Source organism: Hoplias malabaricus, chromosome 16 (genome assembly GCF_029633855.1).
Source record: "Hoplias malabaricus isolate fHopMal1 chromosome 16, fHopMal1.hap1, whole genome shotgun sequence".
In the NCBI taxonomy this organism is placed as follows: Eukaryota; Metazoa; Chordata; class Actinopteri; order Characiformes; family Erythrinidae; genus Hoplias; species Hoplias malabaricus.
Window position 1 is genome coordinate 960903 of NC_089815.1, and position 25893 is coordinate 986795.

General features: G+C 46.2%; 1 protein-coding gene across 1 annotated transcript in view; it reads left to right on the plus strand.

Moving 5' to 3' along the window:
- Positions 1–24433, plus strand: part of abhd17c (abhydrolase domain containing 17C, depalmitoylase) — a 45510-nt gene extending 21077 nt beyond the window's left edge. Inside the window, exons 2-3 of the mRNA XM_066648195.1 lie at positions 6917–7096; positions 22199–24433. Coding sequence (XP_066504292.1) covers positions 6917–7096; positions 22199–22418 — 400 coding nt within the window. The 3' untranslated portion in view covers positions 22419–24433. The remainder of the gene's footprint in view (positions 1–6916; positions 7097–22198) is intronic.
- The last annotated feature ends 1460 nt before the right edge of the window (positions 24434–25893 follow it).

The window sequence follows — 25893 nt, forward strand, 5'->3', positions numbered from 1 at the left end:
GGAGTCCAACCCAAGGCCTCATTGGTTCTCTTTCAAGCATTCGTTTCGGTGTCTCACTATGGGATACGCCCCCTTCGCGTATACCTCAGAAGCTCTATTACACTACGCCAGCCCCTGGGCTGGCTGACAGCTGTGATGCTCATGCGCCGCCCTCAATATATAATACGGAGCACGACATCATAACCTCATTCAAAACCTTCTTCTCGCTTCACTCCAGAAGCCTTCATTCTCTCTCCCCTCGCGACACCTAAGCTTCACTGTCCACAGACGGAGTTAATACCTCCGTCGACGGGCGCTTAGTGTCGTTAAGGAAGAGAAAAGAAAATTATTGATTCGTGTCTTCACCATAGCTCGGATTATTCTAGTCGGTTTGTCTCCAAACAACGGCTACATAGCTAACGGCCCCTGTTAACTAACCACCACGTTAGTTGCGACTCTCGGCTAGTCGTTAGCTCCCGTGCTTGCGGTACTATTTGGTCACCACGCCAATTGTTTCCAACAGCACAGTCTAAGCACAATTTAGCACACCAGCTAAATGGCTGCAGCAATGCAGGCGGTGCCTATTGGGGACGGAGAACCAGCGCGGACGTGTCCCTGCGGGAATAAAATATCTAGCAGAGACACTCACCAGGTCTGCTCCGTTTGTCTCGGGCTGCGACATGCCCAGGCAGCGTTGAATGACCCGGGCTCGTGCGAGCACTGCGCGCGGTTTACCGTTAAAAGCCTCCGCCGTAGGCTGGCACGCCAAGCCAGTTTTTCAGGCGAGGACCCCCTTGTGTCCGGCGCTACCATTACGCCGACTTTACAGCAGGCCACCATGCCCGTTGAATCGTCCACCCCCGTGGCTCTTAGCTGGGGTGACCAACTCGATTCCCTCGACCCCCTGCCCACCCTGCTAGACGCAGAGGAGGACGAGGAAGAGGCAGAGGAGGACTATGAGGATGGCGGTTCCGAATTTCTCGTCTCGGATGAGGACGTTGAATTCGAGGACTCTCCTTTTCTCCACCCCGCCCAGATGGCAAAATATCCCGGTGCCATGCAGGCCACTAATGACCCAGATGGGACGCCACCGTCGCCCCTTCTAGGTGTGGACCTGCAGGATGTGCTTAAGCGCGCAGCTGACAAGCTGGACATCCCGTGGCCGACCGTAAGCGCGGAGACTGCAAAGTCACGCTACGAAGGGAAGAGACTGCCGCGGGCAAAACGGGCTGCAAGACAGCTACTCCCCATATTTCCTGAACTGGTGGAGGAGTTGGCTACTTTCTGGAAGGAGAAGCCATTTACTGGCAAAACTCCTATTCAGGGGGGATCTGCCCTCGACATGGAAGGTATGGAGAAGGAAGGCCTTCTGCGTATGCCTCCAATGGAGCCCCTAGTGGCAGCCCACCTGCACCCCAGCCGCTCAGCAACCAGCAACCCTACGTTGCCCTCCAAAGCTGACCGCTTTCAGTCTAACATGACTGAACGGGCTTATAAAGCAGTGGCGCTTTCCGTGAGAGCCCTGAATGCCATCTCCATGCTGACAGCCTACCAAGCTGAACTTCAGGACGAGACGTCAGCCACGCCAGGTCTGTCTCAGTGGGAAGAGATTTGTGTGGTCACTGACCTCTCCCTCCGTCTCCAGAGATGTGCGGTGCAATCAGCGGGGAAAGCCATGGCCACCATGGTGGTCCAAGAAAGAGGCAGGTGGCTTAACCTGGCAAACCTCTCTGACAGGGAGAAAGAGGCCATCCTGGATGCACCAGTGGTGCCAGAGGGCATCTTTGGCTCCGCTCTCACATTAATGCAGAAGCGGTGTGAGGAAAAGAAGAGAGATGATGAAGCCCTTCAGCTGTGCTTGCCCAGGAAGCCACAGCAGGGCCCCTCAGCACAACCTCGGCCCTCTTTCGTGCAGGCTTCTGCTCGCCCGGCCACCAGCTTCCGCATCCCCAGACGGCCTAAGCCACAGCCTGGCCCGCCAAGTCAAAGTGGGGGCGCTGGAAGTAAGACTGTCTGGCCCAAAAAGACCCAGGGACAGCCACAGGCAGTACAGCCTCTCCCTCCATCCTCACAGGTGGTAAGGAGGAAAAAGAAGTCTGCCTAGGAGTCCTTTGCTTCAGGGGAGAGCCGTCACCCCCCCGTTCTTCGGCTCTTACCCCCAGGCCCCACTATGTTCAGGTGGAGCATGGGTTAACCCCCCCCTTATGTTCCATTTGGCTACCAGCCCATTCACTCAACACACAACCACTCATTCCAGAGCTGTGTTCAATAAAGCAAGGTGTCTCTGTGTTTCCTGTATTTCACATGTTGCAAAACAAAATAAAACACAAAACATTGCAAAACAAAATAAAGTTGAGTGTGTTAAGAGGCAATGCAATGCAAAAAATGTTGCAAAACATAAACAGCCTAAAACAAAAGCCTTGGAGGGTTTCCATGCCTTCAAAGGCAATGAGCCACTTAAACGCTATTACAGCGCGACCGGCTCGCGCATGCGCAGTACAAAGCACGTGCAGACGCACTCTGCGACCACTGGAGGGCGCGAGTGTCTTACGGCTAGACAGTTGGACTGCATGCGTTTCATCTCAGTGGGTACTAAGAACAATACGACATGGGTACAGACTGCAATTTTGCAACCAGCCCCCAAAGTTCAAAAGCATTGTTCACTCCAGGGCAACTGGGGAATCAGCTCACATCCTCCAGGAGGAAATCTCCTCACTACTGGGGAAAGGAGCTATAAGGGTGGTCCCACCCGAACAAAGTCGGACAGGGTTCTATTCTCGGTACTTCCTAGTGCCGAAGAAGGGGTCCCAAACCCTGCGCCCGATTTTGGATTTACGTACTCTGAACAGATACTTAAGACAGTACAAGTTCAGAATGCTCACTCATCCAGCTCTGCTGAAGTTTGTACGCCCAGGAGATTGGTTCACTTCCATCGACCTGAAGGACGCTTATTTCCATATCAGCATATACCCGCCGCACAGGAAATACCTCAGGTTTGCTTTTGCGGGGGTAGCCTACGAGTACACGGTTCTCCCATTCGGTCTCTCCCTCAGTCCACGAGTATTCGTGAAATGTACGGAGGCAGCGATTGCCCCTCTAAGAGAGCAGGGCATCCGTCTCGCTACTTATATAGACGACTGGCTTATCGCAGCACAGTCCGAGAAAGAGGCAAGAACACACACAATGCAGCTCATAGAGCACCTTGTACAACTAGGGTTTCAGATAAACAGGGAAAAGAGCGTATTGACGCCGACCCAGCGCATATCATACCTGGGCCTGTCACTGGACTCAGTGTCTTTCAGGGCAAGCCTGTCTACGGAGAGAGTTGTAAAGCTCAAAACATGCTTGAATACATTTCGGAGGGACAGTATGATCCCATTCCGTGTGTGTCTCAGACTACTGGGCATGATGGCCTCAGCTTTAGACGTAATCCCATTGGGACGTCTATTCATGAGGGGGTTTCAACGCTGGGTGGCTTCGCTAGGGCTGAACCCGCTGTATCATATGCGCCGGAGAGTAGAAGTCACTCGGGCAGCGTTGATAGCCCTGTGTCAGTGGAAGCGCATGGGTTTTCTCACACAGGGGGTTCCTATGGGCATAGTTTATGCCAGACGTGTAGTGACTACAGATGCGTCACTGTCCGGTTGGGGGGGCACTCACGAGGGCAGAATAGTGAACGGCAGGTGGAACAGCAGTCAGCAGTCCCTCCACATAAACTGCTTGGAGATGCTGGCGGTTCATCTGACGGTGAGACATTTCCTCCCTTTTTTAGAGGGGTGCCACGTTCTCGTGAGGACAGACAACACGGCAGTAGTGGCTTACATCAATCGACAAGGAGGTCTGCGGTCCCGACCGTTACACACGCTGGCACGCAGACTGATTTTATGGAGCAGCGTTCACTTTCTATCCCTGAGAGCAACACATGTTCAAGGGATGCTCAACAGGGGAGCAGATCTGTTGTCGAGAGGCAATCCTCTTTATGGGGAATGGGCACTCAACAGTGCAGTTGTCCAACAGATTTGGGAGTGCTACGGCAGGGCAGCAGTGGATCTTTTCTCGTCGAAAGAGAATGCACAGTGCCCTCTGTTCTACTCGCTGCACGACCAGAGTGCCCCGCTCGGGGTCGATGCCTTTGCACACGAGTGGCCACAAACACTGCTTTATGCGTTTCCACCGATAGCACTAATCTCCCCGACTCTAGCCAGAGTCAGGGAGAGGTGCCTGTCTGTTATCTTGATAGCTCCGCGTTGGCCGGGCAAGCACTGGCTGGCGGAGATCATACAGATGCTTCAGGGGAACCCATGGCCCCTCCCACTACGCAGAGATTTGCTGACGCAAGCAAGGGGAGAGATTTATCACCCACACCCAGAACGTCTGGCTCTATGGGTATGGCCCGTGAGTGGTTTAATTTAAGCATAACAGGGTTGCCGCTGAATGTGATTGAAACCATTCAGAATGCTAGAGCTCCATCTACCAGGTCCCTTTATGGGTACAAGTGGCGGATATTTGAGCAATGGTGCTCAGACAAACTCGAAACCCCGTTTCAGTGCTCTGTCGGGGTTATACTAGCTTTCCTTCAAGATTTGATTGACAAAGGCAAATCATTTTCCACTATTAAAGTGTACCTGGCAGCTATTGCAGCATGCCATGTGGGCTTCGAAGGGAAAACTGTGGGGCAACACCCTTTGGTGTGCCGTTTCATGAAGGGGGCACGACGTAGTTTGCCGGTCTCCAAACCTGTCTCTCCATCTTGGGATTTGGCCTTGGTGCTGGAGGCTATGTCAGTCGCACCTTTTGAGCCACTAGACCAGGTAGACTTTAAGTTTTTGTCTTTCAAGACAGCACTTTTGCTAGCCCTGGCATCGGCTAAGCGTGTAAGTGAAATACACGCTTTGTCTGTGTGCTCTACATGTATGCAGTTTTCGCAGGGGGACTCTAAAGTATGTTTACGTCCAAATCCTGCCTTTATTCCCAAGGTTATTCAGCCTTGTCTCCCTTTGGAACTTCAGGCATTTTATCCTCCGCCTTTTACCTCGCCAGGCCAGCAGCAGCTGCATACGTTATGTCCTGTGCGAGCACTGCGAATTTATGTGGATAAAACGAAGGACTTTAGGAAATGTGACCAGCTTTTCGTGTCATGGGCAAAGCCATACACGGGGAAAGCGATTACAAAACAAAGACTATCGCATTGGATTTCAGATGCGATCGCGTTGGCATACTCCAGTAAAGGACTGGCAGTTCCACCGGGCGTCCGTGCACACTCTACGAGAGGTGTAGCAACCTCTTGGGCAATCTTTAGAGGTCTCTCGATTCAGGAGGTGTGCGCAGCAGCGAGCTGGTCCTCGCCTCATACGTTCGCCAGGTTTTATAAAATGGATGTGACAGCACCTAGTGTAGCACATATGGTATTGAGCGCCGGCTCTGGGATTTAACAGTCCCAGCCTTTCTGAGGCATAGCTGGTTGACAGTATGTTCGGGACAGGCTTGTCTGGCAATACGGGAGTAAGGATATCCCATAGTGAGACACCGAAACGAATGCTTGAAAGAGAACTTTAGGTTACTATGTAACCCCGGTTCTCTGATAGCATGAGTGAGGTGTCTCACCAGACCACCCTCCTTGCAGTGTGAAGCGAGGAAGAGGTGTACCTGTTTTGAATGAGGTTATGATGTCGTGCTCCGTATTATATATTGAGGGCGGCGCATGAGCATCACAGCTGTCAGCCAGCCCAGGGGCTGGCGTAGTGTAATAGAGCTTCTGAGGTATACGCGAAGGGGGCGTATCCCATAGTGAGACACCTCACTCATGCTATCAGAGAACCGGGGTTACATAGTAACCTAAAGTTTAGTGTGGTGTTCCTGCACGAGCTGGGAATCAACCCCTTCGCCTTGTGGAGGGCAGGGATTGTGTTATTCACTACTCTAACTACGGCCAGCTGTGACTATTCCATTAATTATCAATCAATTAGCTTTGCACTTCATTTGTTCTCACTCATATGCTATGACTGAGCTATAGCACTCCACCAGAGGGCGCTGTAAAACATAGACCTGGCTCTAGCTTCATAAAGCAGCACTAGGTAGCAGTTTTACCTTAAAATAACAGTTTAAGATTCATTATGATGCTCCACTGAGCTGTAATATGGAGAATAGAGCCTCTGTAGTTGCTACCTCCAGGCTCAGCACCGCAGAAACTGCATTATGTAACTTGAGAAAGAGGGTCGGAAACTCCCCATGTTATCAGACAACCATCCTCCTCGTCTCCTGACAGATAGTTCAGACGTTTAATCATTCATACGTGTGTTATACTCTCTTACACACACACACACACACACACACACACAGAGGCAGAAGAAAATATGCTCTGTATAAAGATGCCATTGCCTCAAGCGCATCTCCAGGTTTCCATCAAAACAGATTTCCTTTGTATCATCGCTAAAGCTCACAGAAGGAGAGTCAAGATGGTGTTTCTAACAATTTTCCGCATTCATTTCTTCGACTTTATAGTAACACTGACAAAATGCCACATTATCTTTAGCAGAAAAACACATTTTCCTTCTTGATTTAAACACATCACTTAAGATAATCTTCTAGAGCCGGAGATAATGCGTTCCATCCGGCATCTCCCACCGCCCTCGTCCAGTATTGATACCTTTATATGAGCTGGTGTTATATTAAAACACAGTGATGTCACAGTGATGAAGGCTGCGTTACCAGGACTTGAATATGAAGAATACTTTAATATAAGTCTAACTGAGGTATTGTCTTTAACAGGTTTCTACAGATGAGGTGAAAGGAGCAATCAGTCTTTCTCCAATGATTCATGCTTTGAACCAGCCGTTTTACTCCCACCTAGTGGCCTGGATGTATCAGCAGGTTCTTAACCATGTCGGAGCAGCAGATTTGTCCTGTGTTTGAATGATGATTATTTCCCCTCCCGCAGGTATGGAGTGACCCCGGAGAACATCATCCTGTACGGGCAGAGCATCGGCACCGTCCCCACGGTGGACCTCGCCGCCCGTTACGAGTGCGCCGCCGTCATCCTGCACTCCCCCCTCATGTCCGGCCTCAGGGTGGCTTTCCCTGACACACGCAAGACCTACTGCTTCGACGCCTTCCCCAGGTGGGTCTTCTGCTCGTTTGTCTGTGAGCTAACGGCCTTCTTAACGGGGGCAATGTGCTGATATCTCACTGTTACTGTGATACAGTCTCTGATTTAAATAAACAATCATCACTGTCCAAAGAAAAACCTCAGTCTCCAAAAGAATGACTTTATATGAGAAGGACAAAACATCGGAAGGACATTTTTCCAAGTAATTTTGGTCATTTTTATTGTTTTATTGTTTTTTTTATTATAAATTATAAATATTTAATAATAGTCAAATCGCATGTTGTGTTGCAATTAAAAATAAGCTCAAGCTTACAAGCACATTCTCTACAGGGAACAAACAGGAACATGCCATTTTTCTGCATATTTTAGGGCACTATTTGTGCCATATGTTTTTTTCACAGACCACGTTTTAGGTTTTGATTCTTCTCAGATCTCGTAACTGCTGCAAATAAACAGCAGCTGTGTGTTAAAGTGAGGAAGAGGGTGCTCGGAGTGGGCTGAGCTTTGGCCAATCAACAGGAGATCACTGAACCGCTCCTCGCTGAAGCTAGGAGTCCTGAGAGCATTTGGCTTCGCTCTCTGGGTGCATGGGACGGCCCCCTCCCTCTTCAGAAGGCACGGTGCCGGCCAACGCAGGCATCTGTCGGTCGGTGTGAGAGGAGTGGGTAGAAGGGTGATGGTGGGATCGATTGTGTGTGCATGCGGTGTCAGAATATCAATTTTAATGTGTATCGAATGTGTTTAAATATCTGTCTGTCCCTACACCCTTCCCAAAAAAATCCACCGCTACAGCACTGACTGATCCCGTTTGTGTTTTCCTGGCTTCACCAACACCTGATCCAACTAATCAGCCAATTTATCAAGCCCTATTTTAGCTGCAGTGGGTGTTTAGAGGAGGGCTGCATGCATTGTTTGTTAATCATTATTGCAATCAGAATCTAACCACTCCAAACAATCGCGCCAGGGTTTATCCGTGTGCTGTGAGCCTCTTGACACAGTTGCACGGTGTTTCTGATGAATTAAGTTATTCATGTAATCCAACGAAAATAAATGATTTCCATCAAAATCAAGCAGCCGTCGCCATTTTCACAAACAAGTTGTAATCTTCTGTGTTGCGTTTTCTTCTCTTTTTTATTAATCTTTGGAGTCGGTGCGAGTGTGAGGTGTAGTGTCAGGGTGTAAAAGTCCTCCGCTCAGTTCTCGCTCAGAAATGAAGGCAGTGTTTATACTTCAGTTCCCTTGGTCCAGACCAAACAAGAGAATCAAGGACCTCATTGTTACATCGTAGTCCTCGTTTGTTTAGCATTAACACTGATGCGTTTACAATTCAACTGGGATAATTGGTGATGTATGATGTTTATATTTTGTATTTTATTTGGCTTCGTACCTGCTGCTTTGTTTTTTAATGAAAATCCAGAGAGAGGTTGTGAAATGGATAAAGAAATTAAAGCAATGGCAGAAACTTCTAAATAGGGATCTGTTGCTTGTTGTGAACATGTCCTGTGTTTAGTTCATTTAGAAGCCCTTAGTGTGTTCACACTTTAAATTGAGCTCATCAGTTTGTTTAGATATGGTTCTGCTTGTTTGTTTGATGCATCGGAGTTCAATGGGAAGTGTTCACACCGACTCTAACGAACCGCGTTAACAGAGCAGTCTCACCAGGGTTAGTTTTAATCGAACCAGACCAGACAGGTATTAAAGGCTAAGCACCACTTAATGGACCCCCATGAATATTCCACATTATTGTAGTGACTGACAGATATAAGTATGAATTAAAATGAAAATAGCAGCTTAATTTGCTTTAAAACTGACAATTTTATTAAAGTGACGGAAAAACCCGAGCTCTCTACGGAAATTCTCGAACGCGACCGTGACGTCACTGGTGGACAACAGCCGAACAACGCCGCGGAATTCATCCGACACTATAAACCTCCGTAATGCAGCTACGTAGCCGAGTATAATCTGAGACACCGAGTTTAGCGAGTCAAGCTAACGTTAACTAACACCAACTAAAACAGGCGAAGTGAGTGTCCTTACCCTGTTTACCTCCATGTTACAGAGGCTCTTGAACACCTTTCGTTGGTGTCCTTACATGCCCATATTGTTGGAAAAGCGCCAGTGAAATGAGCTACAGATAACGGAGTGAGCGGATGGTCCTTTCCAAAGTGCCCGTTTAAAGTGGACAAATTTAGTCCATTTTCTGGATATTTTGGGATCTTTGGGCCATTTGTTCACAGATGTCCCACTGTACATTGAATGATTGCAGCCAAAAACAACACACCTTTTCCTCATTCTGCATTAAATTAGGTGCAGCTTCTAGAGTGTTGTCCACCATCTACGTCACAGGCAAGACGCCTATTAGAGTTTCCCAACACCGTTTGGGGGGGGGACCAGCGGTCTTTTAAACCTTATTCCTTCAATTAGTAAGAAATAGATTTAACAAACCTGCAGTATTTGGGCCTTACACATCAAAATACTACTAACACAACACCATTGGAGCTCAACACGCTAGAAAGAGAACACAAACTCCCGCCTGGTCAAGCTGGGACCTTTCTTTCTACCCACCGCAAAGAGTGAAGCCAAGTTGAATTCTCAATCTCCAAATAACTGAGGCAACACTTGCAGTTTGAATGTGGTCCTTTAACACAGCTGTAACTGCAGCGCTTGTCCACCTTTACGCAGTGGTGTTAGAAAAGGAGAAACGCTGCAGTGCGGAGGGCCCAGGTTTAAAGGCACTGATTACCTTAATCAGCTGTGGCTTGAAACGCGAGCGCTGCTCTTCCGCGGGTGAAGACTCACGTCTGTGTACACACACGCTTGCCTTATCTAATTTTTAGCCTCGGCATCAACTTCATTACGGCTTCATTGTGAACGTGACAGTGGAAGTGGTCGCGTTTGACGTCAGCGATGCACCAAGCAAACAAATGTATTTCCTCTATTTTTCATCACCATGTGCCCCTCTGCACCTGTGGCCATTAAATAAGTTCTGCTCTTAATGGTGCATGGGTTTTGTGCACGATTCTGTCGACTGCTCCTGCAAATAGCCACAAACTACAGTCACACACACAGCACTCGCCTCCTATTCCATCAGCCGGGATTATTATTAAATTGCTGTTTTGCGCTGGTGGAAGTGTGTGCGCTGGTCTAATTTAGCAGGTGGCTTTTGCCTGCTGCACTGACAGTTAATGGATGCTGTATCTACAGGCTGTTCACATGAAGGAGGAGATGTGCAGTTATTTGTGTTCTGGGATATCCCATATCTCTAAGTGTTTCTGTTCAATCAAAAGGTAATTAGTAGCGTTTTAAGCCTCAATGAGGCTGAGAGTCAACAGAAATTCATTTGTTGTTTGTTCATTTCTCAAATCACTGACACACACAGGAAACGCATCGAGTGTTTAAATGCACAACGGTAACAGGGTTATAGTGAGAGTTAGGCACGTGGTTAGTCTTACTCTTCAGAAGACAGCATACCATCCATCTATCCATTGTCTGTAACCCTTATCCAGTTCAGGGCGGCGGTGGGTCCAGAGCCTACCTGGAATCATTGGGCGCAAGGCAGGAATACACCCTGGAGGGGGCGCCAGTCCTTCACAGGGCAACACACACACTCACACACTCACTCACACCTACGGACAATTTTGAGTCACCAATCCACCTACCAACGTGTGTTTTTGGACTGAGGGAGAAAACCGGAGCACCCGGAGGAAACCCACGCAGACACAGGGAGAACACACCACACTCCTCACAGACAGTCACCCGGAGGAAACCCACGCAGACACAGAGAGAACACACCACACTCCTCACAGACAGTCACCCGGAGGAAACCCACGCAGACACAGAGAGAACACACCACACTCCTCACAGACAGTCACCCGGAGGAAACCCACGCAGATACAGGGAGAACACACCACACTCCTCACAGACAGTCACCCGGAGGAAACCCACGCAGATACAGGGAGAACACACCACACTCCTCACAGACACTCACTCGGAGGAAACCCACGCAGACACAGGGAGAACACACCACACTCCTCACAGACAGTCACCCGGAGGAAACCCACGCAGATACAGGGAGAACACACCACACTCCTCACAGACAGTCACCCGGAGGAAACCCACGCAGACACAGGGAGAACACACCACACTCCTCACAGACACTCACTCGGAGGAAACCCACGCAGACACAGGGAGAACACACCACACTCCTCACAGACAGTCATTTGGAGCAGGACTCGAACACACAACCTCCAGGTCCCTGTGTCCCTATGTGACTGTGACACTACCTGCTGCGCCACTGTGCTGTCCACAAGAGCACACTCAGATTAGAAAAACCAGACGTTACCAGATCATCTGCATGTAATAAGTGCACTTTCTGCTGGTCATCTTCACACTGGCTGGTAGTGGGCTGTTTAGAGCAGAACAGTTTGGGGAAAATATCTCATTGCAGTTGATTTCTGACCAATATTGTGATTTAAATTTCATTTTCTGTAAACGATGATCCAGTTCTGTTTGGATCTGTCTTTAATATTGAACACTGAATGTTTTCCATATTGTTGTGGTTGTGGTCATTTAAACAGTGCAATGTTTGGCTGCCTGTGATTGGTCTAAATCTGTTATACAAGCTCACAGTTTCTGTTTAAAACACAAGGCACTGTTTTGAAAGACTTCGGCTGGAATTCTAATTAAAGGTCTGGCAATTTGAAAATGTACATTCTTTTGAATTAAAGTAAAAAAAAGATTAAACTTTTAGCTGTACACACTCAAAAATGATGGTTCTACAAAGGTTCTTTAGTAAAGAAAGGGTTCTACATTGAACCCTGAACACTTGAAGAACCTTAAGCATGATTCAAAGGGTTCTACATTGAACCATGGTGGAATGTTTTTGGTTTCATAGAGAAGCCTTTTCTAAAAGGTACTGTGTAGAACCATCTACAGCACATTCTCTGTCAATCTGAAGAACCCTAAAGGTTCTTCAAGTGTTCAGGGTTCAATAGAGAACCATTTCTTTACTAAAGAACCTTTGTACGGGTACGAACTTACCTTTAAAGGAACACTAGGTAAGGTTACAGCACTGTCCTAAGATCAAGGGGGAGGGGGAGGGAGGGGGCTGGTTTCCTACCCTCATCCAGAAGTTACATAGCGCCGTTTCTGCAGGGCTGAGCCCAGAGTAGCAACAACAGAGGCTCCATTCTCCCTGATTCAGCTCAGTGCAGCATCACAATGATATTGAAGCTCTAATTTTAATTAAAAAATACAACCCATTGTTCCTTTAACAAGTTTTATTGAAACACAGTGTTTTTTTAATCTGAATTCACCCCTGATACTTTGACTCTGAAGTCATTTCCCAGGTCAGCTGCTGGATCTGACATGACCGAGTGTGGGACAGCATCCAAAACAAGTCGAACATAAGCCGTCCAGTGTAGCGCAGCCATTATCAGAGAGAGAGAGAGAGCGAGCCATACCTCCAGACCCAGGAAATCTTATCCCTTCTCCTCTGTCGGCCCAGGTTATTATTAAACCACTGCTCTGCATTAGTGGGGATGTGTGTACAGGTCTAATTCGGTAACTAGCTAATGCTTGTACTTCCATTGGCATCTTTAAAGCATCCGAACACACAGGCCGTACGCACAAAGGAGGCTTTCCATGCTTCTGATCTCATCTCTCCTGCTTTCTTTGCACTGTCATTGAGATCTCAAAACATCACTGAGCCTCGAAACGGTGCCTAAATTTGGAACAATAGCTGCAGAACTTGCAGATCCGTGTCTTCTTGAAGAGTAGCCGCGGTGGAAATTGGACAGTAATGGTTGCTTTCTCGTGAAACAAAAAGACGAGAGGCGAGCGGAGCAGCTGCTGAGTGTGGATGTCTGTGCTATTCCAAGTCTTTGTCACGTTGAGAGGAATCTTTAGTGGGGCTTCATTCACTCGCCGACTCTGTCTGGAAATCACAAGTACGTAATTAACAGCTCCGCTCCACTGTATATTTGGCTCGGGACACGCCGCAGAGTATTTCAGCGCTGTGGCAGCATGTCAGGGATGTTGGATTTCAGGGCTTAGCTTTGACCTGATTCTCAGATACGGATCCCACATTACAGTCCAGTTCTCACAGGATTAAGGCCCGGTTTGTTTGGTCTTGTCAAGCTTGTGTGCCCAAATAAAGGCACGCCACAAATAGACCTTTGGACGTACGAGTTGCGTTGGTCTGTCTATAAACAAAAGGGCTGTGGTCACTCGGAGTGGGTAGGAGCCCTTCTTACGGCTTCCGTTCATCAAACGTGAAATTTTCAAATCACAAGCTGCGTTTTCGGTTATAACCTGCTTTATTTAGTGTTGTCTTGAATTTACAGCTTTGTTTCGATTAAATAAACCCAGAACAGCACTGAGATCTCCCGTTATTAACAGAGCGGAGCAGATGATGCAACAGAAGTAGGTCAACAAATGCTTATTATTCAAAACCCCTTTCAGATTTAAATATTTCATTGTTGTTTAGAGCTGTGTCTACGTTTTTTTGGGCAATTGACAAGAGCTGTTTGACCTTTTTCCCTTTTTTCTTCTGGAGCCCTGCATCTAAAACGAACTCGTCCCTGTGTAAACTAAGACAGATCCTCTACAATATTCAGGTCAAATTAACCCATCTGTCCAGGACTTTTATATAAAGTAGAAGGAAACAACCTTCTCCTCTCTTCTGCGGATATAAAGAGAACACACACCACTGCCCTGGGACCTCCTCATCCAGAGGTGCATTAGCCTCGTGACGGTACATTTCTCACCTGATGCTAATGTTGACTCTTTATTATAAAATCAGATAAACAGAAGTGTTAATAAATTGGGTGAAAAAAATAAAGTGAAAACCACTGTTTTGGTGGCGGCAATGTTTCACAGGGAAGCTTTCAACCTGCTGCAAAATACAGGGCTATTTGTTTAATCTAAGCCTAGATTTGCCAAAATATCGTGACAAATTCACAAGATCAGAATGAGAATGTCTCCTCTGAGGCTCGGCTGAGCTCACAGTCGGAACAGATTAACTTTTTCCTGAGTCGGTGTTAAGCTTCGAAAAATGACAGATTGGCTGCACTCTTTATAACTCCAGGCTCTCGGGGTGATATTATTTTTACATTAACTGATAGTCAGTTTGTGTCCTGCAGTGTTGGGTGGTCAGCAGCTCTGTCGGTGACCTGTGGTTTCCTCTCTCTATAGTATGTGGATATGGATATGTGGAGGAGGAAGAGAAAGCAGACGGAGCTCCGTATCTAAAGGTCTGAGTCTAGTCAGCAGTGGGTTTTAATTCACAGAGCCTTTTAAACTCGGTGTCATGCTGCTTATGACCTTTCTGAATGCACACACTTCGTGTTATTAAAGTTCACACCAGTACAGCGTGTAAAACTAGGGTTAGATATGGCCTACAGCAGTGGAGATGTTGCAGAAGATCAAGTGCATTGTCTGACGTTATGTGATGAACATATGGGGTGTATACACACATTCCACAATATCACTTGTTGGTAGGTGATACGACACAAGTAGAACATCACCATACGTCATAACCATATTCTTACTGAGGTTTGATAAATCAATAATCAATACAGAGAGACCCAATTTACCCCTGGCACTTAAATGCGTGTCTGGACGTTCATACCATCGTTGTTCAATTAAAAACACGTATCTCCATGTTCGTGGGTGTTTTGTTTACCACATCATTTGAAACCACCAGCTGTCCTTCACACTGTGGGGAAACTTCGCTCCAAAATCACTTTCAGTAAAGTCTTTGTTTTACATCGACTTCTGTTGAAATAAAGAAGGTTTTTCTTTCTCTTGTAAAGACACCATTTTGAAGAAACATTTCGTCTTTGGACAGTGATGATACACACATACAAACTCGAGTGTATCCTGTTACATAGCGAATGCTGGCACTTGACATCACTTTATAGCCGTGGTCCTTTCTTGTGTACACCCACCGTTTACAACCGGAGGTCCTCACTGAGGTCTTTAATTGATCCCTGCCACTACTGCGTCGTCTACTTCACGTCTACAGTGGAGTAGACTGCTTCTGGAGGTGGTAGACGTTACAAGGATCTTTGGGGCACTCCTTCATTGGGAATGAATCACTTTTGACGTGGCGTTTTTAATAATAAAGGCATATAAATGTACATTTTAGCACAGTCCCTTTTGTCTTTTGTCGTTTTGAAGAAACCTACCGGTCAAATTAAAACTCACTGTAAACAAATTTGTCATGGAATTAACCTGATTTTGGGTTGAACTCTGTTTGTTCTCCTCCCGCAGTAGCACCCAGACGTCTCTCTCTTTTACAAATTCTTGCTACTTGCTGTAATACTACCCTGATCATTTCAGTAGGATTCAGCAATGAGGTCACTGTCCTGTTGAGATAAACGCTCATCCTCATGGGGCTGCTGCAGGCTGCTCTCTAAGTCTGTGCAGACCACAGGGTTCCCTCTCTCCCGTCTGAAACACTTTAACTGCAAACTCATGAAAGACGTGACGTGACCCGGCGCTGGTAAAAATAGCTGACTTTTCCAGGGCACTGGACACGGACCTCGGCTAAGTGGCTGCTTCATTTGATTTCCAGAAAACTCGGGGTAGATTTTAGGATTTAGGATCATTACGCTGCGCGGCGGATCTGGGATTGGTTTAATCAGGCACATCCTGATCTATATTAGAGCTAGGAGTCAGAGTGTGAAATGAAAGGCTGAGAAAGGGTCTGGTTTAAAATCCAATTGAGTGAATTGACATGAAGGCAGCAGTAAGTGCTGCATACAGCCCATAAAATAACAGAGTGGGTTGGTTTTTTTTTTCTTCGCTCTGCGCTTTCTGGAAGCCTTGACGAGACGAGAGCTTTTCTCAAATCAATATCAGCTATCATCTGTATTGAGTGACCCACTGTACTCAATCTGTGAAAGACTGTAAAACGATATTGCGCCCGACGCCTCCAAACTTCCCTGTGACGGTTTACTGCTGAGATAATGTTTTAAATAGCGTTAGGTTGAAATTATGAGTTTTTTTGGGGGGTAGGATCTTTGTTTAGTGAGGTGTAGTGGTAATAACAGACCAGGATTCCATATCCCTGTCTCTATATAAACACACCACACTACGCCAATAAGAGCCTTGGGCAAGACTCCTAACTTCCTCTGTAACATGACTAATATGGGATTGGTTTTGTGCCAAAGTCTTTGAGAGAATACTGTCACGTTTCGAGAGAAGTTTATCATGTTTTGGAAAGGAATACAGTGGGTCCTCGACTTATGACGTTGATCCGTTCCTACGTCGCGTCGTAAACCGATTTTCGGTGTAAGTCGGAACATACGTACATACTGTACGTGAATAACATACTGTAAGCACTGATCCTAACCTAACACCTATCCTCCTCAGTCCTGAGCCGCGTAACCGCGTATTCTTCTGCCACGCACACAAAACATGAAGTTCACGTTACGACGCAAAACCATGGAAGATGTGTCGTAACCACGAAACATCGTAACTCGGGACTGACGTAACCCGAGGACCTCCTGTACTATATTTTGAAAGGGCATTGGTGCTCTGAGCTCTTACCAACACTCTGCTTCCCTTCACTTCGTAAAAACCTGCTCAAAATTGGCATTTCCCTTCAACACTTGAATGTGCCAAACAATCCGGTTCCTTTCAAAACCCTTCTGCAGTCAAAACCCGGACGTGTTTGTGAGCTCTTTCTGCTCTCAATTCCTCACACCTCTCTCAGGTTTCTCAGATCTGCTCAGTGTAAAATGCAGGAACGTTTGAGCCAAAACTCCCGTCGCGTGGAGACTTTTAGAGGTGGGTCCCAGTCATCTCACGGCCTGTTGAGCAGGTTTTCCATTTTGAAAGGGACCCTGGTGTTTTGCATGTACACGTTTTGAAATTAAACGATGTTGGTGAGTGCATTCGAGTTCATCGGCTGTAGGCTCAGAGCAGTAGTGTCCTAATATTCCTTTTGAAAACATGATAATCCTCTCTTAGAACATGATCAGATTCTCTCAAACATTTGGCACAAAATGAAAGGGATTGTCTACAATTGTAGGGAAGCACATTCTAAGCGCCACATTTTTTTTAAGGTGGAATGGTGTGTTTGAGGGGGGGGGGCAGTAGTTTGTGTGTGGCTGTCATAGTGTAAATCCTCTGAGTTCCTATCCACTCTTTGAATTACAACAGAAACACATTTGTAACTCGAGTTGTTTAGTTTTGTAGCACTTTCGATTGTCTCCCGAGTTTGGAGACATTTCCACCTTAACGGATCTGAAACACTTATGGAGCAACATCCTCATCACTGTTTGTGCTTTTCATCTACGTTGTCTAAATAAAACAACCATGAGGACGGAGAGAGAGAGCCTAGCATACCGAGCCGAGTTTATTCTTCGACTCACTCACAGACACAAGGTCTTTGTAAACCGACTGGAGAGCAACAAACAGAGAGGAAACATCTGAATTTTAGTGTTTTTTCTTTTTCTTATCTAAATACCACTGATCTGAGCCTGTCATAGCTATCTTCAACAATAAAGGAACATGGATCAACAGCATTTTTCATTACAAAGAGAGGATTAGTCCTGTTTAGCTAAACTCCGTGTGCTTGCTAACATGTTAATCTTCTCATTAATCATGACTGTTGACCACAGAGCAACTCTCCAACGTCGGGTCTGAAGCCTTCCCCGAGAAGTCAAAGCTTAGCCCGCGTTAGTCCTGATTAACACTCTTCATTTCAGAAGAAATCCTGGATGAGCAGGTATTCACAATCCTTCCGCCGTATGATGTGCACCGCCCAGCACCGCTCGTGATAATGAGTTATTTTAAATGCAGTGCAGTGCACGGTGTCACCACGAGCTCTGCACGTCAACTGCTTCTGTAACTGAGAGAAAGGGAAAGGTATTGAACTCTCCTGCAGTCCGTATTGACAATGGGATCAAATTAAAGTACACTTAAAACTTAAAAGCAGTGTAATGGCTTGCATTTGTGTGCTTCTTTTTCCGGATGATGTTTAGCGCTCCAGCTGTGATCAGAGACGCGGCGAATGAATCCTAAACGAGCGCACGGAATTCATTCTCTCTCTCTCTCTCTCTCTCTCTTTTATTCTCGCTCGCCCTCGCTCAGACTTCATGGAAGTGAGAATTAATGATTGCTATAGGCCTGCTCTATTGTAATGAAAGTGTTTCTCTCACATGCCGTCTCTCTTTGGTTCCTTCTCTCTTTTGATGGATGAATAGACTCCAGTCTCCCACTCACTTCTGTCTGCGCTGGTGCCTCATTATAGTAGCTTCATTATGCTAGCCACAGTAAGGCAGTACTGACTGTTTAAAGTGAGTGTGCGCACTAATGGTGCACAAACCTTCTCTGTAATGAACGGAAGCCTTCGTTATTGGCACCGAGCTGCTTCTCGACACACTCTGAGTGATTCTCTCTAGGATGCGCTTCGTGAAGTTGGAGGTTGATCACAAAGTGTTGATTAGGAACGGAGCAGAAACCAACGTGAGAAATTTCTCCATAGTTACGTGTTTAACATTGAATAGACTTCACACACCAGAGCAGACCTTCTTTGCACGTAAGGGTTTAAATCAGAATAAATGATCAGGAAGTCAGTTTCAGCTTAATTACCACGGGTCGATTTAAAGATGTGCCACAAAATGAAGCCTTTACCCTGCGCTATATTCAGTATTTATTTATTCGTTAATGTGTCGTTAAATAAATCACCATGACAACGTAAACAGCACTGCGTTGGTAGGGGAACAATAGCACTGGCCTGGGTTTGGACGCCCCTGCAACTGACACAAGCTGAGAGGTGTCCACACGCACACACCGTTGTCCTACACTGCCCCGGTGCATCAGACACTAGACTTCGGGGTGGTGGGGGGGGGACTGCGGGGGAGCCAGTGTGTTGTTCCAGAGGCGATAAAGCCACAGAGGCTCTGCCGGTAAGGTCGGGTGGGCTGCAGATTGCGTGTCCTGCGGTGATTTTATCGCTGTCTGGATGCAGGAGGCCCATCACCGAGGAGACACGGACAATGCTTCATTATAAACGTCCCCCTGAGACACTCCTCCGCTCCCAGCAGGTCTTTAGAGTCTGAATGCATTCAAAAGGATGATATCATCACATCATTGACTCTGATTGGTTCTGGGACAGGGCTGACACTAAAATGCAAGTGAATAAAAACTGTAGAAGAACAGATCGCTCACAAGAAATAAAGCCTGTGTCATTCTGTCCTCTCACAGTTTTCTTAGAGGAAACGTATGAAAATGAGTGAACAGTGACTTTATAAACGAGTGTGAGTTGGGTATAAACGTCCCTTCCTTGTCGGCCGTATTAGTCTTTCATGTCCAAACGTGTCTGGAATGTTGTTCGGATGTTGTGAAGTGACCTGGACACAGTTGTCTTCCAGGGCTAGTGTCTGTCTGTTGTGAACTCTGTAGAAACCCAGTGGTGAAGTTGGGGACGCAAAATGGAGTGACCTTGCTCAAAGGGCCAGGGGTGGAGTTGATGGATATAAAGCTTCCCAACACTGGGCTGTGGAGCTCCATCCAGTGCATTTAGAATGACCTCCAAGTAAAGATCTCTGGCTAAATGCCATCAAATCCTCAATGACATGTTCCAGCGTCAAGTTGAAGACGTCGTCCCCAAAGAGTAGAAGCTTCCACTGAAAGAACAGCAGGGAGAGGTTTTATTAGAGGTTAATGCGCTTGAGTTCAGTACGTACAGGTTACTTCTCTTACGTTTATTTCTTTTACAGTGCAAGCTTTTCGTAGCTGTTTCTAGATCAGTTGATTGTTTGTTTGTTAAAGTGTCCGTTCTTGCATTTCCTCCCAGTATCACTATAATACCACTGATAGGTATCAGACCGGAGCTGTGTCTGCTTCCATCACACGTCTGTCCCCGACGGCACATTCCTGGATTTAAGCTCAGACGCTCTCCTCCGGTGTGATGGGTTCTGAAAGCCGAATGACATTCTTGTGCAGTGTCCCTGTCGGTGTGTGTGGAACTCCAGGCAGCTGGCTGTGGATTTCAGTTCCAGCCGCTGACTTTCAGCACCTCTGCTTTGCCAAAGCCGACACTCAACAGTGTGTGTGTGTGTGTGTGTGTGTGTGTGTTTGGTGCGGGGGGAGCGCCTTGAATGGACAGTCAGGCTGTATGAAAGTTTAATGACTCGGCCGTCTCTGTGGATATTTGGGCTGCAGTGTGGCGTGGTTTGGAATATTAAACCTGCACCGAGCACGGCAGGGCCACAGAGAGGGAAATCAGGAGGAATTGGCGTGGGGAGCCGAGGTCGTCCGGAAAGAATCGGGACGTTTGCTCTTGTTTTTCTTCTGCTGGCCAGCTGGAGCTGCAGGATTGTTTCATTCCTCATGCAGGCTACACTGGGCCACTTCGGCTGAGCTCTCAAAGAAGCTAGCGCTGACCGATATGTTATTCTTAGAAATTAAAACGCCACATTGTGATGCGTTTGTGTTTATAGCTGGCATATGGCCACTTAGAGCTAATGTAGGCTAATGTAGCTTTGGGAGTCTTGCCCAGGGACACTAATGAGTATAGAGTAGAGTGGTAGCCCAACCCTCTTTGGAGTCTCAACCCTTTTCACATTCAGGCCCAGAAAGGCCTGGATCCGGAGCCCACCAACCCATAGACTGTGAAACAAGAGCACCCAGTCAATCAGATTCTGACGTCACATTGCTAATAGTGATTTTTAAATTAAAAAGAGTAGTAAAAGGGAAGGAGATTGTTGTCCTTTAAGGTTATTCTTAGTTTTACTCCTTGTCTGAAGGTTTGGGAAAATAGTCGTATTCCGGAAGCATGTCCTGGAATTCGAATGAGGGACACAGCAAGGAAGGGATGAATCACACAGAGCTGCGGGGAGAACGAAGAGTAAAAATACATCAGGGCTAAAGTGGAGCACTGACCAGAGCACTAATGAGGCTTTAAAAGGTAAAGATGGATTAGCTTTAGTGAGTTTCTCACTCAGAATCTGCTTTTTCCAACACTGTACCTGGAGGAAAATAGATGCAGAAAAAGGGGCTGAGGAAGCATGAGTTACGGCTAATCTACTCAGAAATGGCCTCGCAACACTCTTAGCAAAGCAATGAGAAAATAAAATAACCATGCTGTTGGCGTATTTTCATTTATATGTTACGAAAATAATCCCTTGTTCAGTGCATGTGCACGTTAATGCGGGGATCTGGAGGCCACCAAAACACACACTTTTAATCAAGATCACTCATTCCATTCCAAATTGTAAAACATTGGACTATTCGAGTGGTTCTGATTCTGCTCTACTTCCGACGTCAAGTGCAGAGTTTAGAATGGCCCCGTCCCCTCGTCTGAGTCTGTCCAATCACAGCGCTGGACCCGTGTTTATGTGAGAGCGCAAAGACGAGGTTAAACTCAGCAAAACAGACACAACGAGCGCGGAGAAATAAGAGCACTGAGTAAAAACGGAGAAGAAAGAGAACAGAGCGAAAACGGCTAAAAACCAGAGCTTCTGCTCCTCGCTCCTCACTGCTGTGCGCTCGGGGTCGGGGTGAACAGCGAGCGGCTCATTATCATTTAAAGGAACAGGTGCTGCTGTGGGGTTTTGACCAAAGCAGATCACATAAGTTTCACTGTGAAGAGGGAGAGTTTATTAAAGATGTGAACAAAACCTTCTGATTCCTTTTTTGCCGTGTTGTTGTTCTGCTCCGGAACGCCAGTTCTCTGTTAAATGGCTCCATACAATTATCCTTCTACTGACTACAGTCAGGATTCTCAGTTTTAATGAGGACGCTAACAATAATTAGTCGTGTGGTGAGCGGGATTAATTAGTATGCCTAATTGATAAGCCACAATATGAAATGCTTCACACATCCAGTCTTCTCCAACACCAGACACCTCCAGCCATGACAGATGGTCCTTAGAGGGAACTCTAAGAGGAGTTGGTGGTTTGTTGGACAAAGGGTTTGAACTTGTTTATGCTTTGATTGGTCCTGTTTCTGATTTACTTTGTAAAAGCCAAATGTGTTGCCTCGAGCTTCACTACCGTTTGAGAGCTGAGCTTTTGAGTAATAGCCATATGTGCTATCGCGGGTTTTTGTGAACTCAGGTGGCTATTAACAGCGTATATTTTCCTTCTTGTGTTCCAGCATCGATAAAGTCTCGAAGGTGGCTTCCCCGGTTCTGGTGATTCACGGCACCGAGGACGAGGTCATCGACTTCTCTCACGGTCTAGCCATTTACGAACGCTGCCCTCGAGCCGTGGAGCCGCTGTGGGTGGAGGGCGCCGGGCACAACGACATCGAGCTGTACGCGCAGTACCTGGAGAGACTGAAGCAGTTCATCTCCTTTGAGCTGGCGACCTCCTGAACACACACCATCGAGATCCAGGCACATGAGGCGTTCCTCTCTGACTCGAGGCAGGGGGCGTCATCAAGTATTTGCACTTGCTGAAAAACAAAACGGGAAACGTGAAGTCCTCAACGCTCTGTGGTGGTGTCTTTAAAGAACGGGGCCCCATCGTTAGGGAGGGGTGGGGCTTGTACTGATTGACAGGTTTCTGATTCTGATTAACGTCTTTATTTTCTACCTGATGAAGGACATTTCTTTGTTTCTCTTGTTTTTGCACCACAAACTCTTTGTGTTTTTTGGTTTTGAAATGTTAAGCTGATTTTTACCTCGTGGGGTGAATTTCACGATGCACTTTTACGGTGCGGATATTTTCAGGTGACCACTGTTTTTATTTTTATGCTCTGAACGATGATGATGATGATTAGTTTTTAATTATTTAGTGGCATTCCATTTCTCTCTCTCTCTCTCTCTCTCATTGGTGAATACTCTCTGAGTTTGTACAAGGCCAGTATGTGTGCGCAAGTGTTTGTGTTTGTTTTGTCCAGTGAAAGGAAATACTGCCCAGGTAGGGGAAAAAAAAAAAAGCGCTCAGTAGAAATTTAACTGGAAAAAGAGCCCTGCCTTAGAGAGAGGGAGAGAGATCCACTACGAACTTGAGCAGGGTTCCTGGTTCCCCGTGTGGCTCTGGAGCATGGTGCTTTGTGTTACTACATTAATCAGGGCATTGTTTTCTGCGTAAACACTACACTGTACAGCGTCGGTTCTCAGTTCAGTCCAGATTTGAAAAATGTGAAAAAGCTTTTCTTGATTTCTTTTAGCGCCAGCTTTTATAGTTAAGCCTTAGGCCTTCAAGACATTTAGCTCCTCCATTTTGATGGTTTTCTCGGGGTCAATTCTAGCTGCTGCTCTTCAAACCACGGGGGCGAATAATCTCTGTTATTCCCTGGAAGTTGGGCTTTCCTTGGGGTTAATGCTCGCTGCTACAAATTAATCACTGTGAAACTGAACTTTGGCAAAACAACAATAAGGTACAAAGTGAACCACTGATTGCATCGAGCCATTTCTCCAACCTTTTCACAGCTTCTCCTCCATTCCAGACATCATCTTGACCCCAAAGGACATGAAAACAACCCCCCCCCCTCCCCCACACACACACACACATGCACACACATCACAAAGGCAGCGTAGCTAGATGAAGAACAGCGAGAACGCTTCAAGGGTTTGCTTTTCATTTGTAGAACGAGAGTAACACGACTGGAAATGTTAATGTATTCAGGAGTTTCAGGGGTAGGCTGTGGACGACTCGGACACGTCCAGACTTCCCGTGTTGGTGAAAAAAAGAAAAAAAAAAAAAAGGAGCATGATTGTTTAATTGCAGCGGCTGTGATGCTCAGCTTTGGGTCCGTGGAAGGCATTTCTGGGCGGTCGGGGAGGACTTTTCCAGGTTTGAGTGTGTATTTGCTGTTAGGTAAAGCAGTGGCGGTTTGTGTGTGTGTCTGTAAACAGGATGTAATCTTGTTTTTCCATTTCATTACTAAAAGTCCTGAGGGGGGGTCCTAATGACCTTTCATTTCAACCTCCAAGGTCTTTGACGGAGACGCTTTTTAAGAATGACTGAACACACCCCTGACTGAGCCCCACCATTGTTTTTGATACTGACATTTTTACAATGTTTTTTCCAGTACTTATTAATATTTACACCTCTTTTACGGCTGGTTTGTAAGATAATCCGTACTGTACGCACCTGTCTTCTCTCTATACATAATGTACAACGGGAAATAAATGGTATTTAGCCTTTTTAAAGACGTCGACACTGGAATAACTGTATGCAAATGTGTTAATACAGAATAATATGAGAATCTAGTTGGTACAAATCAGTGCTAGTGTAATAATTTTTTTTATTTGGTTGTTCCTCAGATTAAATGAAGCCTTAACTGTGCCGTGAGACAGATTACTACTCTCCTTATGTTGGATGCTGTTGCTTTAGGGCGACACACTGGATGTTGTATTGCTATGTAATGGAATAAAGGATGCATGGACTCTTAAACATGTGAAGCTTTATTATTTTATATATTTATGTATTTGTTTTTTAATGAAGCTGTTGCTGTCTTTATAGAAATGGGCCAGGTTTTTACGCGAGGAGGCTCTGTAGCCTGTGGTAAGTGAATAAATATAAACCAGTATGAAGCTAGTTTTTTAAATATGGGAAAACCTCCAGAAAGCAGCTAGTAACTCGCTCACATACTCACTCACCTTTAGGAACTGCTCCACAAGGGGTTCAGTCTTGGTGTCCGTTAGAACAAGCCATGGAGGGTTTTCCAGTAAGATTCTGTAGAGGGTTCTGTAGATTCCTCACTCACAGAGTTCCTAAGCCGGTCAGATCCCAGCAAATTATCCGACCTCCTGTGGAAATTTTAACATCTACCTCTGACTCTCAGGTGGAGAATAAAGTGCACCCGAGGACACTGGACAACAACTACCTTGTAAACAAAAACAAAGCATGATGGATAGCTCATGTGATTCCTGTGGATCTCACAAAGCAGGAGGAGCTCAAAAAACAAGGGTTCACAGTTGTCAGCTGAGCTCAAAGTCAAGCCCATTCGGCAGACGATGGGCAAGGTATTCGTAACCACTTCGTGTGATGCGTTTCTGTGAAGAAGTTTTAAAGGATTCGGACGTCTGGTTCCATTCACTTCCACTGTGAACATTTCTGAAGTAGTAAAAACAACTTAAATGTAAAACAAACGAGAATTTGAAAGAAGAAAAACTCATCAAATGAAGTGTAATTGTGTTAAATTGTGTTTTAAATCACTGAGCTGTGGTTTCGATGCCTGACTTTCTTTACAGTTCTCACACACACTTTGTGTGGTCAGGTTTCTTCAGGAGTGCGCTCCCATTGGCTCATGAGTTTTTGAGTGACAGGTGAGTATCCCAGGTGAAATATTTATACGTACATGCTGCACTGGTAAATGTCTGACTCATCACTCAAACCCTCATTAGCCAATAAGGATGCTGCCCTGAAAAAAACCTGGCCATGTGAGCGGTTGGTGTCAGAACTGCAAAGAAACTTCGTAGCCAGCGTAACCACAGCACACAGTGTGTTTAAGTGCGGCCTACATCCACAGGTTTCTGTTTATTTTTAAAAACAGGTTTTGACCTCCTGTCCACAAAAAAACAGTGTTGTAGGTCACAGAAAACAAACAGACGTGTGGAGATTTTTGTAAATGTCATTGTTGCTCTTCTCATGTGGACGAAGGAAAACAGAGATTTTATGAAACGCTGACGTCACACAATGTCTGTCTCTGTCTGAAACTCACACAGCTCCTCGCTCCCTCTACAGTGAACTACATCAGTCATAAACTACACTGTACACACACAGCTCCTCACTCCCTCTACAGTGAACTACATCAGTCATAAACTACACTGTACACACACAGCTCCTCACTCCCTCTACAGTGAACTACATCAGTCATAAACTACACTGTACACACAC